The 17848-nt window shown below is 37.0% G+C and overlaps 1 protein-coding gene across 1 annotated transcript in view; it reads left to right on the top strand.

Annotated features, from left to right (window-relative positions):
* Positions 1-1349: 1349 nt before the first annotated feature.
* KNL1 (kinetochore scaffold 1) overlaps positions 1350-17848 on the top strand; it is a gene marked incomplete at its 5' end in the record, with an annotated part of 39942 nt that continues 23443 nt past the window's right edge. The window contains 13 exons of the mRNA XM_083349672.1: positions 1350-1538; positions 2167-2219; positions 2444-2483; positions 3758-3817; positions 4634-4695; positions 5266-5312; positions 5613-5652; positions 6050-6087; positions 7186-7235; positions 8173-12759; positions 15168-15315; positions 16839-16906; positions 17182-17280. Of these exons, the coding sequence (XP_083205798.1) occupies positions 1350-1538; positions 2167-2219; positions 2444-2483; positions 3758-3817; positions 4634-4695; positions 5266-5312; positions 5613-5652; positions 6050-6087; positions 7186-7235; positions 8173-12759; positions 15168-15315; positions 16839-16906; positions 17182-17280 (5481 nt within the window). The remainder of the gene's footprint in view (positions 1539-2166; positions 2220-2443; positions 2484-3757; positions 3818-4633; positions 4696-5265; positions 5313-5612; positions 5653-6049; positions 6088-7185; positions 7236-8172; positions 12760-15167; positions 15316-16838; positions 16907-17181; positions 17281-17848) is intronic.

Below are 17848 nucleotides of genomic sequence, written 5' to 3' on the forward strand. Positions count from 1 at the left end.
AAAGGCGGCGGCGGCGCATGCGCGAAGCCTGGCGGTTAGTTTGAATCCGAAGGCTTGGCGGCTTCAGTCTTGGCAGCTAGGGGCAGCAATGACCGGGAAAGTCGACCGATCCTGACGGCGAAAAAGGGACCCGAATTTCACCTGAAGCGGGAACGGAGCCTTGGCCTGAGTAGCCAGTGTGTGGTACTTAAGGGCAGCGCCAGTTCTTGCGTTAGGTGAGGTGGGTTTGCGGCTGGTTTCCCCAAGTCTCGTCCGAACCGAGCCTTTTCCCGAACCAACGCCCTCCCGCGAAGCTACTTTTCCTCACGGCTAGCCGGGGGAAGGCAGCCGGAGACCCGCCGCCGAGGACTCCATTTTCTTAGGAACTTCTAAACGGCCTCACCTCCCCCTCCCCATCTTTCCCTCCCCTTTTCTGTCGGAAGATTTCTGCTCCTCTTCGGCCCGCGGAGGAGCCGTGACTCGTGCTGTAAGTGGGGAGGGGAGGAAAGAGGGCTTCATTTCTGCCCGAGCGAGAATCCTCGTCTTCGTCAGGGAGGCTTGACCGTAGGTAGCTTCTGCAGGCTCGGCTTCCGTCCACGACCCTGCGTTTCTCCTGCGCCGGAACTCTTCCCTGCCTTTGGAGTCCGCGGCCCCCTCTTTTGCCAGGGAGAAGCTCCCGGGCAAACCAATGCAGAAATGCCGAAGGGCTAGGCTTGTCTCTTCTCTGCTCGGATGTTTCCCTAAGCCAGGGATAGGCAACCTTGGCTCTTTTATGACTCGTGGACTTCAACTCCCAGAATTCCTGAGCCAGCCTGGCTGGCTCAGGAATTCTGGGAGTTGAAGTCCACGAGTCATAAAAGAGCCAAGGTTGCCTTGTTGTTGTTTAGCTGCGAAGTCGTGTCCCACCCATCGCGACCCTACGGACGACGTTCTTCCAGGCCTTCCTGTCCTCTACCATCTTCTGGAGTCCAGTTAAGCTCACGCCTACTGCTTCAGTGACTCCGTCCAGCCACCTCAGGGGTAGGCAACCTTGGCTCTTTTATGACTCGTGGACTTCAGCTCCCAGAATTCCTGAGCCAGCTATGCTGCTCAGGAATTCTGGGAGTTGAAGTCCACGAGTCATAAAAGAGCCAAGGTTGCCTACCCCGGAGCCACCTCATTCTCTGTCGTCCCCTTCTCCTCTTGCCCTCAATCTTTCCCAGCATGAGGCTCTTCTCCAGTGAGTCCTTCCTTCTCATTAGGTGGCCAAAGGATTTTGAGTTTTAGCTTCAGGATCTGGCCTTCTAAAGAGCAGTCAGGGTTGATCTCCTCTAGGACTGACCGGTTTGATCGCCTTGCAAGGTTGCCTACCCCTGCCCTAAGCAGTCCCCATGGCGAGTCCGGGTCCAAGCAGAAGTACTTACTTAGTGGTCCCTTCCTTCTGGGGAAGGCCGCCGCCCTGGAGACAGACTTTCAGTGGCTGGGCCTTCCAGATTCCCTTCTGGGAACAAGGGTCATGCAGCGAGAGTTCATCCCTGGCCTCAGGTTCACACTTGGAAGGCATCCCATTCAAAGTACAGGTAGTCCTCGGGTTACAACAGTTTATTTAGTGACTGTTCAAAGTTACGGTGGCAGTGGAAAATGTGACCTAGGACCGGTTCTCACAGTTACAACCTTTGCAGCGTCCCCACGATCAAAATTCAGATGCTTGGCAACAGGTTCATATTTATGACTCTATGTCCCAAGGTCACAGATTTTTGTGACCTTCTGACAAGCAAAGTCAATGAGGAAGCCAGATTCAATTAACAACTGGGTTATTAAATTAATTGGCTGCAGGGATTCACTTTACAACTGTAGCAAGAAAGGTCATAGAATGGGGCCAAACTGACTTAAATGTCTCACTTAACAGAAAAAAAAATGGGTTCAATTGTGATCATAAGTCGAGGACTACCAGTACTGTATCGATCCATGCTTGAAATGATCACGCGTTAAAATTCAATTCAAGTAATTGTTTCAGTATTTTAAGTTTTCTCTCAGGGTCTTGTTTGCTACGTCATTGACAACCAAAAATATTTTCTCATTTACATTTTATGACAAGGTGTGTTTATATTGTTTCCAACCTGGAAAGTTCCCAAAGGTAGCTTGTGCTTTGACATTGTATTTTGATTGACTAATGTCCCATTGTGTTTTGATTTGCTAATACTGCAGATACCAGAGGCTTCCAAAACGGACAGAATATACTCTGAGATGAATGAGGAGAAGTAAGTTGAGCTTACAGTGATAGGTTTTTGTTACTCTATGTGGTATACAGTAATGCAGTTATTGCTGTTCTTAAGTTTTAAATGCTGTTTTTATTTTACCTTTTGAAATAGTAACTATTTTTATTGTATGCATACATCTAATATATACACGTATCCCTATACATATTGTTGGTAATAAATGGATATTAGCTTTCATGTAGTTTTCTTTTTCCATTTTATTTTAGAGACATTACAGATGACACGAATAAAAGAAGAATTTCATCAGTAAGTATATAACTTATAGTAGTTTTCTTTGTAGAAGGAAGTAATAGTAGTTTATTTATAACAAGTGATCTAACAAAAGTGTTTCTTTATAACACGAACAATTTATCAAAAAGATGTTATAACTGATGTTCCTAGGTCTTATGTCTACTGAATTAATAGATACACTACAGTATATTATTCTATTATGTTAGAAAGTTTTGTCATAAAGACATATTATTTCCTAGGCCTAAGGGTTAAAGTAGCAGGCAAAAAAGCAGGAGACCATGAGCTCAAGTCCTGCCTTAAACATGAAAAACAGGCCTGGTGACTGGGCCAGTCACCACCTCTCAGCCCAACCCACCTCACAGGGTTGTTGTGGGGAAAATAGGAGGAAGGCGTGTTAGCTATGTTCACCACCTTTGAGTTATCTATAAAAATAATAAAGGCAGAATATAAACAAACTTACTGAACAACCATGGAAGACTACTTTCATGGGTGGCTAAAAAAAACAAAATATTTTTAGCTGAATATAGTTTGCTATTATGATAATTTCTGATCTGAAACAGTCAACTGTATGATAGCCCTCTCAGTGATTGATTTTTTTTATCCTGGCATTTTAATTGATTTATTATGTATCATGGAAGTGGTGTCAACTCTTAGTAACCACACAGATTTTTCTCCAGAATGATGTGCCCTCAAGCTGACTACTTAATTTCTTGCTTTAAATAAAGAGAAATTTTTTCATATTTGTGCAAGGCAAAAAATGTTTTACAGAATATTCAGTCAGGTTTTTGTAACTGTTGCATACCAAAGTGGTTACTTTGTTTTAGTATTTTACAATTCTAGCTATGGAAAATAATGCTACAATAGTGTGGATTTCATATTTTATTGCATTTCATAATCTGCTCAATAGAATGTACTATTTGGATATTGAAATGTTTAGATTATTATATGGTTACTAATCAGATGTGAATTAGTATCTTGTTTTTACGTGTATCTACAAGACATGACCTTCAGGACATTTCTTAAATAGTTGAGGCATGTTAGAATTCACTTTGAATCTACTCTTTGAGGTTTTCCAAAATGGGTTGCTATTTGGATTACAATAATTGGACTATTTAAGAAATATCCTGCAGATAAATGCTTTCAGTCTTAGAAAAGAGAGAGGCCAAATAATAGAGGTAAGTACTATATGTTAAAATCAATGTACCTATCATTATGAAAACAACTGCTTCCTTCAGAAATTAACTTTTGGCAATGTGAACATTATTTTCTGAACTCTATCTTCTTTTTAGATTTTAAAAGCTCCCCGAACACCTCTTTCTGACTTAGGCATAGGAAATGAATTTACTCAGGTAACCACTAGCATTTATTGATTGGAAGATAGTCTCATTAAAAAACCTCATATTTTATAGATTATAGTAACTATAAAACAAAATAATGTGACATGTTTATGTGGGAAAAATCCAACTGAAGACAGTGAAATATAATACCAGGGAAGTCTATTTAGGATGAGGTTGCAACGTTCTGGGAATATTACACAATGTTATTCCATAATATAACTAGGATTGTATTCTGTCACAGACCATGGACCGTAAGCATGTACCTTGATTGCAATTATCTGTAAAAAAAAACTGTTATAGTGCTATAGAAAATTCAATTTTTCTCCTGAAAAGTGCCAAATTGAGAGAGCATATAATTTTTTGGCTTACTTCAGACATATAGATCACAGTGAATCATTTCCAGTTTTGGAAGATGTGCTTTTAGAAAATTGCAGGCCATTCTCAGAATAGTCAGAACAGTGTGTTATGGAATAAAAATTAAACATTCTACATCTTGAACATAGTGTTTTGTCCATTCCTGCTGAACTGTACTGCAAACACAGTACATTTCCATGCCAAGACAATTTTAAAACGTATTGCTTATCAGGGCTTTCACTTGAGAATCAATTCTATTACTGTAGAATTGTGCTGCATCGCCAAGACTGAGAGGAAATCAAATCATGTTCATGGTTTTTCTTCCATGTTTACCTGTGATTAAATACCACAGATACACCTATCCCTTAAAGTTTGTTCAGATATAGGCAGTAAGTTATATGTCACCTTACCCATTTTGGATGTTCTAGTCAAAAGAGAATTTGCCTTTGAATTTAATTTGTCTTGTGTGTACAGGAATACAATGTTGAGAAACGTCAGAAAAATTCCAGGCGGGTGAGTTTTGCAGAGACCATAAGGTGAGTTTGTTGGAAAAGCACTTCAAATATAAATGCATTCCAATATATAAAGAACGATATATGATATAGAGGCTACAGAATATTCTTCAAGAAGTAGTACAGAGATGTTTCAATTGTTTTAATATAAATATTACTTAATTTGAGGAATTTCTTAAGTACTAAATAAGAATACGTTGTCTTCATTTCGAGATATTTTATAATATCTAGTTTGCTGACATTTAAGTCAATACATTTAATATTAGCAATCCAAAAGGAAATAAAGTATGTATATTAGGATATGCAGTACATCTGTTAAAAGCAGATGCGGCATTTTGCAAAGAGTCTCCAGTTCATGCCCAGAAACTGCTCGGTAAGAGCAACTTTCCAGGCACTAAATAGAACCAGGTTTGAAACACAGTACAGGTTAATTCAAAATCAGGACTAACTACAAGAAAAAAAATTTTTTTTGTATGTTAGCAAAGTGTATGATCTGTGTGTCAGTATTTCTTGTGAAATAAAAATACTGTTGCGTTAAAGATAGTTACTTCTAAATTTATATTCTAAGTATACTAAATTTATCACTGCTTTTAGGGTCTTCCCACATGATCCTCAAACTTTTGTCGAATTAAATCATGCAGGTAAGAACTTTTTAATTATTCTTAAGTTGTAGATACAGATAAAATAGATGTGCTACATCAGCGGCCCCCAAACCTTTGGGCACCACGGACTGTTTCCACAGAGAGAAGTTTTTCTGAGGACTGGAGAGGGCGTGGTTTCGCATGCTGCCTGCATCCTGCTTGTTTGCAAGGCCTGGTTTCTAGCATGTTGCAGACCGGTGCCAGTCCATGGATCAGGAGTTGGGGACTGCTCTATTACATTACTATGATTACCACATATGTTTCTTATAACTTTGGTCATTTTTCACAATGTTTTTTTAGAACCTGCAAAAGAAGCAAGAAATCAAAATCTGCTAAATGAGTAAGTTATTGAATGAATAGAATGTCAGATAATTTCTTTTAAAATGGCCCCATCACTCTGTTTTGTATGCATTCATACTAATATCAGGACTGTTTGTTTAGTACATTTAATAAATTCATCTTTATCATGTTATTAGTGTTCCAGTTCACAATTCTAAAACTGATGACTAAAGAAAGGGTTCCATATTTGCAATTGGAGCTAGAAGGATTTCACTAATAAGTTGTTGTCAGACAAATCAGTGTTCTAAACAATATCCATGAATTTGTTATTAAATGCTAAATTTCTTAGAAACAGTCCATTAACTCCAGCATTTACAATTTCGAATTATATTCCTGTTTGCTTTGCTTAAGAAGCCTTTTAATAAAAAGTTAATTTTAAGACAGGTTTTTTTCCCTAGAAATGAAGAACCAGAAGCTACCAAATATGAAATAACTGGTAACATTTATTTCATTACTTTTTACTTGTGCAAGGATTTCAATTTATATGGCCACCCAATAAATATTCAAAGTTTTATTGTTATCTGTGATTCATAAAAACGTAGTTGCTAAGCAGTAATATGAAATATATTGAATTTGTGACAGAGAAGCTTCTGAATCCTGATAGGTTCACATCAAATGATTATATGGTGAGGCTGTTAAAATCAATATATTGTAGTAACTCATTTCTGAGAAAATGAAGAAAACTGCTAATTTTCTGAATTGCAGATAAATTGGATATATGAAAAAAATGGTGGAACAAATTGTATAGAAAAAAAGAGCTAAATCAAGGGTCAATATTAGGCAATGTATTAGCAATAGCACTTAGATTTATATACTGCTCCATAGTGCTTTACAGCATTCTCTGAGCAATTTACAATGTTAGCATATTGCCCACAACAATCTGGGCCCTCATTTTACCAATCTTAGAAGTTTGGAAGGCTGAGTCAACCTTGAGCCAGTTAGGATCGAACTTCTGGCAGTAGGTGGGCAGAGTTAGCCTGCAACACTGCATTTTTACAATTATGCCACCGTGGATCCTCATATAGGGAACAATGTAACCCTACATTAAGATGCAAGTGAAAAATAAGACTTGAGGGCATGGTCATTTGCAGGGTGAACAAAAAAAAGATACATATGATACATAGTCCTGCCTTAGATATGAAACATTTGGGACAGTACTCTCAGCCCAAACCACCTTGCAGGAAAATTGGAGTAGGAAGGAGTATTAGGTATGTTTGCTACCTTGAATTATTTATAAACAATAATAAAGGCAAGATAAAAAAAATTAAAAATCAAATAATTATATAATTTATCTTGAGTATGGATATATCATTGTGGCTTGTAATGGGCACCGCTGCTTGAACAATAGAAAGTAGAATGGAAACCAAATGGGATACAAGATGAATACTATGAAGAAACTTCTTGCATCTAGAAAATTTAATCTTTTGCTAGCACTAGGTTAGGGCAGTGAATAGATTGATTTTATATATATAAGAAGTATGTGGCATGTCAAAATGCTAACCAGAAGGATTTAATCCTATTTTCTTCCTCAAAGGGATGAACACTTTACTTCATGCTCCTATTCACACTTTGCAACAAATGGAGGTAAAATGCACCAATTTTTAATCTTTGTAATCTATCATATCAATAAGATTTATTGGAATGCTTAAAAACACCTATAAACATCACTAGAAGTTTTCCAAAAGAAGCTAATGCAGCTTCCAGGAATTCCCTGAGTTGAAGGATAACTACCCTGTCAACATTCCTTTCATAGTTGCTTATTTTGGCAGCAACTCAAATAATACTTTAAGCAATTATTTAAATGGATGATAGTTTATTTCATTTAAATTGCTTGAACAGAAGATTTAACTGGAAAGCTTTGGCTTGCAAATTACAAGGTCTGTTTATACGTAAGAGAAATACGAATTTAAACATTTTCAATATTCTGATTTAGATTCCACACTGATTTTTAATTCCATATTTTTCAGTTTACCGGTATATTCTTGATCTACAAGTCCTCAAACTTTCTCTTCATTTCTCTGCCTTCATGTAATGTATTTAAACACGATTCTGCCAGTAAACATATCTTGAAGATTTTCTCCTTTCTTTAAAATAACTTTATAAGAATGACTGTTGAGAGCATTTGGAATTTGTAATTCTCCCAGTACTTCTTATTATCTTTTCTTTGAAACCTGAGACATAATTAATACATAAATATATGTAATTGATCTGAACTATTCTGCAGATGCCTCCTTTTTATCTCCCTTTCATTTATTGCAGATAATAACTGTTTAATTTCAAAATTCAGGGTTCTTTCTTTTTTGTAACAGTTTTCAGTTAAAACCAATCACATTTGAACCCAAAATTGTCAAACCATTCCCATATTTATGAAATTCAAAAGATGAATTTAAAATAAGTAGTGTATTTTAATTTTATTTATATAAAAGACTAAGTGTTGGTTTTCAGTATAACATAGATTTGTAAAACGTAGCTTAAATATAACTAGTAGTTAAAATGTCAGCAATTTCTTCTTTTTTTATAGTGTCTTGATGCCAACCCTATCCAAGAGTTGAACATCATGGATAGAACACTGATTTTTTCAGAACAAAATGAAATGGATATGACATCTGGTCACACAGTCTTGATTACCCACGACACTAAAGTCTGCCAAGAAACTGACAAACCCAAGAAAATAAATTTTGAATCATTTTTGTCTGAGATAGAACCTGGAAAAAAAGTTTCACAAGTTACTGAAACCTGCTTCTCATATAGCCCTGTAAAAATGAACAAAAGTAATCTATCTCACCAGAAAACAAATACTGAAAAGACACACAAAATTAATTTAGGAGACTTTTTGGAAAGTTTAAAGTCCACTAAATTATTTTCAGCTCCCTGTAATGAGGTTATCCCTTCAGGTGAAGCAGCTTCAGAAAGAAAAACTTATTCTTCCAAACAAAATGCATGTTCTTATTTGCAAGCAGAAAATTGCAATGTGACTACTGTCTTTGGAGGACTTGATGATAATAGGCAACGCGGTGAAACCTCTGCTCTATCTACTGAAAAATTCTTTCTTTCTGCTCCAAAGCAACTAGGATGTGCTGAAAGAATGGATGCAATTACTGCCAATATAGAAATACTATTGCCATCTGGAACTAGCACAAGTAGCATGATAAATCAACAGCAGAATCTTGGAAAGGATAATTGGGTTACTCATAGCACAGTTAGCTGTACCCTAAGGACTTCAAATTATCAGCTTGGTATTCAGCAAAAGACCAATAGGTATCCCACTGAAATAAATATAAATGACAAGGAAGCAAACACTAACCATAATTCTGCTATCAAGATAACTAGCAAGGACACTTTACCCTCACAAACTAGTCTTGGAACTATTACAGAACCCATGTGCCTTTCTTCTGTTACTTCTCTACCTGTTCTCTATGGTGATAAAACTAATTTCTCTGAAGATATGGAAATGACCAAGAATTGTACAGGTTTAATCTGGGAAGTACATTCTAAAGGAACAGATAGCCCTGTTCATGGCTTAGTTCAAAATCAGAGAAATGATGTTTTCAAGCTAATGGACAGAACTAATTTTAGAGAGATTGATATGGACATTACAAAAAATCATGTTTCCATGAATTCTTATGTAAACAGTATGCAGCCTTCTAACTCAGTCAGTAAGATGACTGCTGCAGATCAGGAAACTGATCATGGTAACATGGAACTTTTAAGCCAAAGAGTAAATCTTACCTCTGCAAAAAACATAAATACAAGTCAAGTTTCCAAGAATTTTAAAAAGCAGATAGAGACTCCATTAATGCCATATACTACTAGTGGTATCACTAAATGGACTAACTCAGCAGTAGCAGATAGTACAATTAATAGAACATTTGGGCTTTCAAACAATGTAGTATCTTTAATACCTGAACATGAAAATACCTTCACTTTCAGTAAGAATATGGAAATAAGTAAAGCTGTAGGATCTTTAAGACATAATTCTCTGAAGCCTATTGCATTCCGGGATATACCACAGCAGTTGACAGGTGCTATTAGCAAAAGCATAACTGATTCAGATTCTGATAAGTTTGTGGCATTGCCACTGAGTGAAGACAATGAAATGGAGATTACCAAGAGTTGTACGGTGCCAGTAAATTACAACATGCAGCAGTATGACAGACCCACTGAAGTGTTTCCATTAGAATCTGTAGACAAAACTACTAATGTGTATAATGATATGGATGAAACTAAACCCGTAACATGCATAATAAGTCAGTATCTAGAAAATTCTGGTTCCCAGGTTATGCAAAAGCAAAATAAATCTGGTAGAACTAGATCAACCAAAGATAGGACTATTGTGTTTTCCCTCAGTGACGGGGATGAAATGGACATTACTAGAAGCTACACAGTAGCATTAAACCATGATGTTGTCACCTGTTCAGAAGATAGCCCTGTCCTATCGATTGTACCTTCAAATAAAACTCTGCTATCTACATTAAATAATGATGTGGAAATAACTAATCCTATGGCAAGTGAAACTCTTAGAAGTATACCTGACTTACTTAATGTGCCAAAGCAGAATGCAGGAACTGGAAGGAAAAGAATTGAATCAGATAGTGATCCTTCTGCTGCATTTCTTTTGATTGCTAACAGTAAACCAGAGTGTAGAAAGAGCTTCATGGAGGCAGTAGAAAGAACTCAAGAACAAACTTCATCTTCTGAAGAGAATACAAACATTAATAGATCAAATAATATAGCAGTAAATAAAAGCATGTCTTTTGTTCCTGCAGATAAAACTCTAATGTTTGTGCATAATAACGACATGGAAATCACTAAACCAGTCACTACGACATCTGTCAAAGATACTGCCTTTGAGACTCTTCATTTAAAAAACAAAGAAAATGGCAAAGCAATTCTAGTGAAATCTGCCAAGGAAGGAACTGGTGTGTGTTTGCTGGATGAAAATGAGATGGAAATGACAAGAAGTCATACAGTAGCAGTAAACTATGATATCCAACAAGCTAAGACAGCCCCTCAGAAATTGTTTTTAGATGGTGTAAATGAAACCAGTATGTCTGTACGTAATAATTATGAAACAATAAGTAAATACTCAAGTTTTGTTCCTGCAGAAAACACGATTATGAGCAATAATGATATGGAAATGACAAAATCTTTATCAGCTGAAATTTTCAAAAATAATCTAAAACCTTTGCCACAGAAAAGAAATCTAAACTGTGAGTCCACCTTAGTAAACCCAGTTAATACTAGTGTTTTTGCACAACAACATAATGAAATGGAGATTACAAAATGCCACACGGTGTTAGTTAACCATGATGATGTCTTCCATAACAAAAAGACTCTGCAAATATCTGCTCAGGATAATATGAGTACTGCAGGATTTCCTACATTTGCTAAAAATCCTGAGGAAAATTTTCATAAGAATAAGACTGAACCAGAAAAGAGTGCTGAATGGGAGTCCTCTTCAAATCAAACAGCCAATGAACCAGTAAGTACTAATATGCACACAGTACTGTGTGATAACAAAACAACTGAATATTGCCAGGTGTCTAGCCGAACTAAGCAACTTTTTCCTTTCAGTGAGACTAATGCAACCACATCTTATCAGGATGGCACAGAAGCTACTAGTTTGCACTCTGATACTATAAGTTGTGGGAATCTGCAGAAATTTAAGAAAGAGATGCTAGAAAAAAATATGGAACAGAATCACAAGGAAAAGACAAATGATCTGGAATTTATAAAAAAAAACACAATTGGCAACAAGGAACAAAACTGCTATGTGCTATCTGTTGAAAAACAGATACCAAGCACCTCCAGGATGCCAAAAGAGAAAACAGTTGCCTTTTCAGATGATGGGAACATGGAGATAACTAGCAACTATACAACAGGAATTGAAAGGATGTTTAGGAGTGATAGAAATGAATGTCAGTTACATTCCCTTGCTATATCTAATGCGGAATTCTCTGCTTCAATAGCTGATTGTGAAAATAAATTAAATATTGACAAAACTACATCTGAAAAGTCCATTGTCCAAGTACAGCAAAACGTTTTGAATACAAAAGAGAGACAACTAGAGTCTTGCTCAACTGAAATTAATAATCATATGGAGGAAACTGTATCAAATATAGATTCAAATGAAAAGAACAAACCTATATTTCCTATCCAAAAGTCCTCTCTAGTGCCAATCCTATCTGATGAAATTGTCCTTGATTTAAACAGAGAGAAAAACCTGTCGGAGAAAAACAAAATGGAAAAAGATGACCTTAAAAAATTATCTCAGTCAAGACAATTAGATGATGCTACTCTAAAAGCATTGGATGTTCTTCCATACGATGACAAAATCAGAACGAAACCTGAATGGGGAAGCTTTTCAAAAGATCAACATAATGACTTGAAATCCAGTCTCGTAAATATGCTTCCAGTGGAAGACCCAGTCATTTTAAATAAAGGATCTGGCGTTATCAGCAATTGTCCAAAGTTACAAGATGCTGAGAAGAAACCAGAACTTGTTCTGTTCTCTTGTGATGCTGTGTCCAATTTTAGTGAAGAATTGCCCAAGCTGATAATGAAGCCAGATTGCTCCTTGAAGTTGAAAGAAGACGGAAGAACTGAATCCAATGGAGTGGCTTCTAAAGCAGGGATAAATATAAGTTCTACTGTGGGTATTCCTCTTAATGTACCTTTAAATACAGATAACAGTAAAACAAGAATAATACCCTTGGCTATCTTCCCACCTAAATTACCCAATAAAAGAAAATCTGCACTTTCCAACGTAGAAGCTACTGCTGCCAAACTGGATAAAACCTCAGAAATTCAAGATTCCGAAGTCCCTTTACCTACAAAGAGTTCCTCAGAAAAAATAACCCAGAAATTTTACATAGATGAAGAACTGCTTCCTTCCTATGCAGAGGAAATGGATTCTAATGAATCTTTATGTCATGAAGTGCCAGAAAAATGTCCAGATGAGATAAATGAAAAAATAATTGTTAATAATGAAATGTTTGAAACTAATCAAAACTTAAAGAGAGCTAGAAATCAAGAAAATGAGGACATTCAAGAAGAAAAAAAGTTCAAGAAAGATATGGACTGGCATGATATTGCCGAACAAAAGGAGGTTGGTAAAAGTTTGCTATTTTGGTGGGTTATTGCAAGTCTGTGGATTGAAAAATAGTTACCCAGCAATAAGATTTTATTTTAAAGAAAATCAGTAGTAGCTACAAATTAGCTAGGTAATACCGGAAAACATTATTTCAGTTGTAATGCTGGCACCTGTACATTGAGGATAAAAATGCTCTAACAAAAATGGTGATAATGAATAGGTTATATAACATTTAAAAAGACGTATAATTTTAAAGATACAGAACCATTAAACTTCGCTTTAACTTCTTACCCATACATAAAGGCTATCTGTATGTTAGAAGAAAATGATCTTTTTTATTGTGGAGAAATTTAGATGATTAAAAGTAGCTTTCAAGGCTAATCAGAAGTGGTTTTTTTTCTTTTTTCTTTCACTAGTTTTCTGTTATGCTAACTATAACTAATAAACGTTGCTACCTTGACTGCTAGGATTGTAAGGAGTGATCATATTTTTGGCTGAGTACTCTTCATTTTGACATGTTTGTATTAAGTCATAGCTGAGTTAAATTTTTATGAAGTAGCTTTTTAATAAAGCTATTTAAATAAAGCGTTTTCTAAAGTAAGCAACATCTGAGCACTCAAGCGTAGGTTTTATAGGTCGGAAAGACTATACGGTTAGGAGTGGGTGGCGCTGTATTGTGCCGGTTCTCTTCCTATATGGCTGATTCCAGGCAGGGCCACGTAGTCTCCACTCCTGTTTGACATCTTACAGGAAACCTGCAGGTGAGATCATCTGTCATCATGAGGCAAGCAAAGAAAATCTTTCCAAGGATTTTGCTGCCTATCTAACCCCTCTTTAGGATCCCGCTTCTGCCGTGGCCGTTTGCTACGAGTTTCCGCTTCAGCCACTTTTGCTTTCCAGCTTTTTCTTCAGATCCTGAAGGCTGCAGAAAGGCTTTTTTTTTTTGCTTGCTTGCTTGCTTGCTTGCTTGCTTTCCTGGAGTCGGATTTTTTTAAACCCTCTTTCCAGACATGCAGTAATTTAGCAAATGAGGTTTTTAAAAGGGACAGAGATTAAAGGGCAGAGGCAGAGAGTTTAGTTTTGGCACCTAATTTGGGGAGGAGGGGGGGAGAGAAAAATCAACAAAAGATCTGTCCCAGCCTTTTTTGTTAGTTTGTTTGTTTATTGGGGAAAAAAATATGGGGCTTTCTTGGGGAGAGATGCGGTTAAAGCAAGGGAAAGATTTTTGAGAAGCTTGTCCAGAAGCTGCTGCCTTTGCAGCTTTCCCAAAATGTAGCAAGAGTTTGTATCTACCAGTGGCCAGCCAATCGGAGAAGAAAGCTCTGAAAAGCTAAGGAACTGGTCCTTGTTTTGCCCCTGAAAGGCAGAGGCACCTCTACAGAAAAATGGGCAGCAGTAGAATCGGGAAAGGCAGGAGAGCTAAATGTTTTCCTTCCCTATCGTTTCTTGCTAGCTCCTAGGCCACATTCCTCCTCCTCCTCTTCTGGAAGCAACCAGCACTTTGAAGGGTCCATAAGTCATTACGATTACTCTGAAAATGGCACTTGTTTCCAGGCCGCAGCCCTGTGGTGTAGCAGAGCAGCTTGCTTTCATTCCCATTGCAACTGAGCTTCCAGAAGGTGGTCTGTGTTAAAGAATAACGATCAGCAACCGAGGTGAGGGAGGAGCATGTGAAACCCTAAGGGCAGTGGTGGGACTCAACTGCTTTGCAATGGTTTGGCAGAGCCAGTAGCTATTTTTTTGTTGTTGTTGACTTTGGCGAATCGGCTGAAGCCCTAGCCCTTTTTCGCAAGGCCCAGAACGGACTGCTGAAAGTGCGTGGACGCCACTTCCGGAAGTCCGTTCTGATCCTCGGAGGCCCAGGCCCAGAACAGACTTCCGGAAGCGGCATCCACGCAGAGAATGGGTTGTTCAGGTATTTGAATCCCACCACTGCCTAAGAGGTAGAGCATTGGGTATCTCAGAGGGTGGCGAAGGCCCAAGGCACTAGGCCTCCCAGCATCTCCTCCACCTCTGAAGCACCCTATGCTCCACTTAGCGACCCACACATTCGTTTAATGATTGCACTGGGAAGAGCAGGGACGGCTGATCATTACTTGAGCTAACATGTAACCCAACCCACAACTGTAATAGGCAGGCTCCATTATGGTTTTAACTCGAGGACTACCAGTATATCACTTCAATTGACCTGCAGTATATTTTAAAACTCCATTATAATGTAACGAAAGGCAGTTTATTTTCTTCTACTGAGAAAAATAACCTAGGAAACCTAACTAATCCCTGTATTTCAAACAACTGTATACATAATGTATTTCCATGGCAAGTGTATTTGCTTTATATGATGATATATAGCAAAAAATTCAAACCTGTAAAGTATTTGTAATATTGCGATATTTTATGAATAATGACTATTTTAATTCTAGACCCTTCATAGCACAGTGGTGCCTCATAACAACACAGAAACAGATGAAAATAAGTATATTTCAGACGTGGTGGCCACAAAACTGGAAAAGAAACAAAGCAGCAAGAACAACCTTTTTGATTCATTTAAGGCTGATACAGATTGCAATGGTAAGATTTCTTTCTAGCCAAACTAATGACTTGGATAACAGACTGAAATACTGTAGAGGCACTTTGCAGTATTGTATATGCCATGGAAGTTTCTCCTTCAGTTGGCAGAAGGTATTCAAGCTTATTTCAGAGGCAGCTTATCTACTAGATAGACAATTCCTCTATATGTGGAATTTTGCTGCAAAGTACCTACAGTGATCCTGCTCCTTCATAAAATTACTGCTGTACTTGTCATGCCAGTTTCAGAACATTGATTGCCATATAAGATACTCCAAACTGCCCCCCCCCAAATAGATACAGTTCCAAATAAGCACTGCAGGTAATAAACTTTTTTTTTAATTGAAGCCTAGCAAGGGAACAAGGGAAGTGTTTGTGGCACATCATTTTTCAAGGGATATTATTATTATTATTATTATTATTATTATTATTATTATTATTATTATTATTATTATTATTATTTAATTTTATTTGTATACCGCCCTTCTCCCGAAGGACTCAGGGCGGTGAACAGGGCAGTATATGTTAAAAGACATATACATATTATTGGAGATACCAATAGTGAGGATGGACACAGACAGTCAGAAAGTGGAGGAAGAGAATGCATTATTAACTTTTTAAAAGTTGCCTTGCCCTTGAATCCAAACCACATTCTCTCTATAGCTTTTCTATTAATTTACTGTATATCATATGTTTGATAATATAATATCAATCTGGGTGGGCAAACTGATTATTGTGTTTTCTTAAATGGGTGGGACTGAATTTTTCAGACCAAGTTTTGAAGAATTTGAGAAGAGAACTGAAAAGGCTTAAAGGTTAATTTTATTCTTAAAACCGGGAAGGTTAGTTGGTTGGTTCTGCCTGTTCTGAGGATGTCATGACATCAATAGCCAGCCGTACCAACAGGCTGAAGAACAGTTTTTATCCATGGGCTGTTAGGCTCTTGAACGGGAAATAATTTTATAATTTTATGTATGACTGACTTGCGAGGCCGGTGTGTTGTGCAGTTAGCTTACATGGTGTAACAAGATGGAGGGTTTTTTGTGACTGTGAGTTGGGGGAGGGGACGACGAAGGGAGGCTCAGCCAATCTCAATGTATACATGGTTGTACTTTTGACAATAATTCATTCATTCACTGAGCATGCCCACTGTGGCCTCTACGCAGGATACAAAAAAGAATGCAGACTGGTGATAAAAAAAATGTTTACCATCGCTGCCGTACATTGGCAGTTGTATTTTTTAGAAACACAGGGTGAGAAGCTAGATTACTTTAAATTTAAATACTTCTGTAGAATTACTTCTTCACCCTCACTATATTATTTATGTCATGTCCTACAAATAAGGTGTTTCTTCTCATTCATCTCAAAGATTATCAGAATATTAAATAAGGGGGAAAAATCAAAACTTTATGCCAAATAAAGTAAAAATAAAAATCATTTAGGCTGTAAATTAATGTTAATTGTTAGTGATATAATTTTATGTGGGATATTTTTCTCACTTCTCTCACCTACTTTTTTTCTTCCAGTTCAAAAGAACAGTGAGCTGGAGGCTCAGCTTCTCATGGACAGTATTTGTGAACAAAATTTGCAAGAGGTATATATTAAATTATACCTTTTTCTTTCAAAACATATAATGATATATAATGAATGTTCTTGTAATCTAGCCGATTTTTCATAATGTTTTATTAACTAGATTTTGCTGTTTTGCTGAAATTGGGTCTGTTGATCCTTTATCTTAGATAATGCTTTAATATACTAAATTTATTTTTATTCTTAAATTTTGATTATAGCTTAATGGGTTTATTAAAAAATATAATAAAATTCTTGTGACTCCCAACCAACGCTTATGCTTAAACGTTTCCATTTTAGAAATTGCTGGAAGGTACCATCACAGTTCGTGAATTTTTCACACTTCTCCAAGTCCATGTTTTAATACAGAGGCCTCGCCAAAGTCAACTTCCGCTCAAGGTGTGTATGTGTAAAAGGTCCTAGCCACAATGTTGTGATATGAGTATTTGCTTTTAATAGTGAAACAAGCCTAATGCTTTATATTAGAGATTATCTAAGATTCATCAGTATCCATGTTGGACTATAGGTCTCATTCAGCCGTTATAAATATCTTTTTTAACATTCAGTTCAGCCAAAGTTTAATTTAGTTTTATGCAAATTTGGCCTCTTTGGAATTGCTGTATTAAGAAAGAAGCAATTAGTATTGCTTCCAGTTCAATTTTGTGCATATTTGTTTTCTCAATTCTAAACAGAAAAATTCTAATTCTAATTATTTATTTATTTTATTTAGTTACATTTATATACCGCCCTATTCCCTGAGGACTCAGGGCGGTTTACAGGGAATTAAAAATCCACCATACAAAAGTTAAAAAACCAATTAAAAAATATTAAATTACCCTGTATACATTAAAACCCCAATTAAAAATTTCTCCTCAGCCTGGGCCTGAGAGCTCAAAGAGCCAGGTCTTCAGGCCCCGGCGGAATGATCGGAGGTCGGGGGCAGTCCTCAGCTCCACCGGCAGCTGGT

This window comes from Vipera ursinii (assembly GCF_947247035.1).
Source record: "Vipera ursinii genome assembly, chromosome: 1".
Taxonomy (NCBI): Eukaryota; Metazoa; Chordata; class Lepidosauria; order Squamata; family Viperidae; genus Vipera; species Vipera ursinii.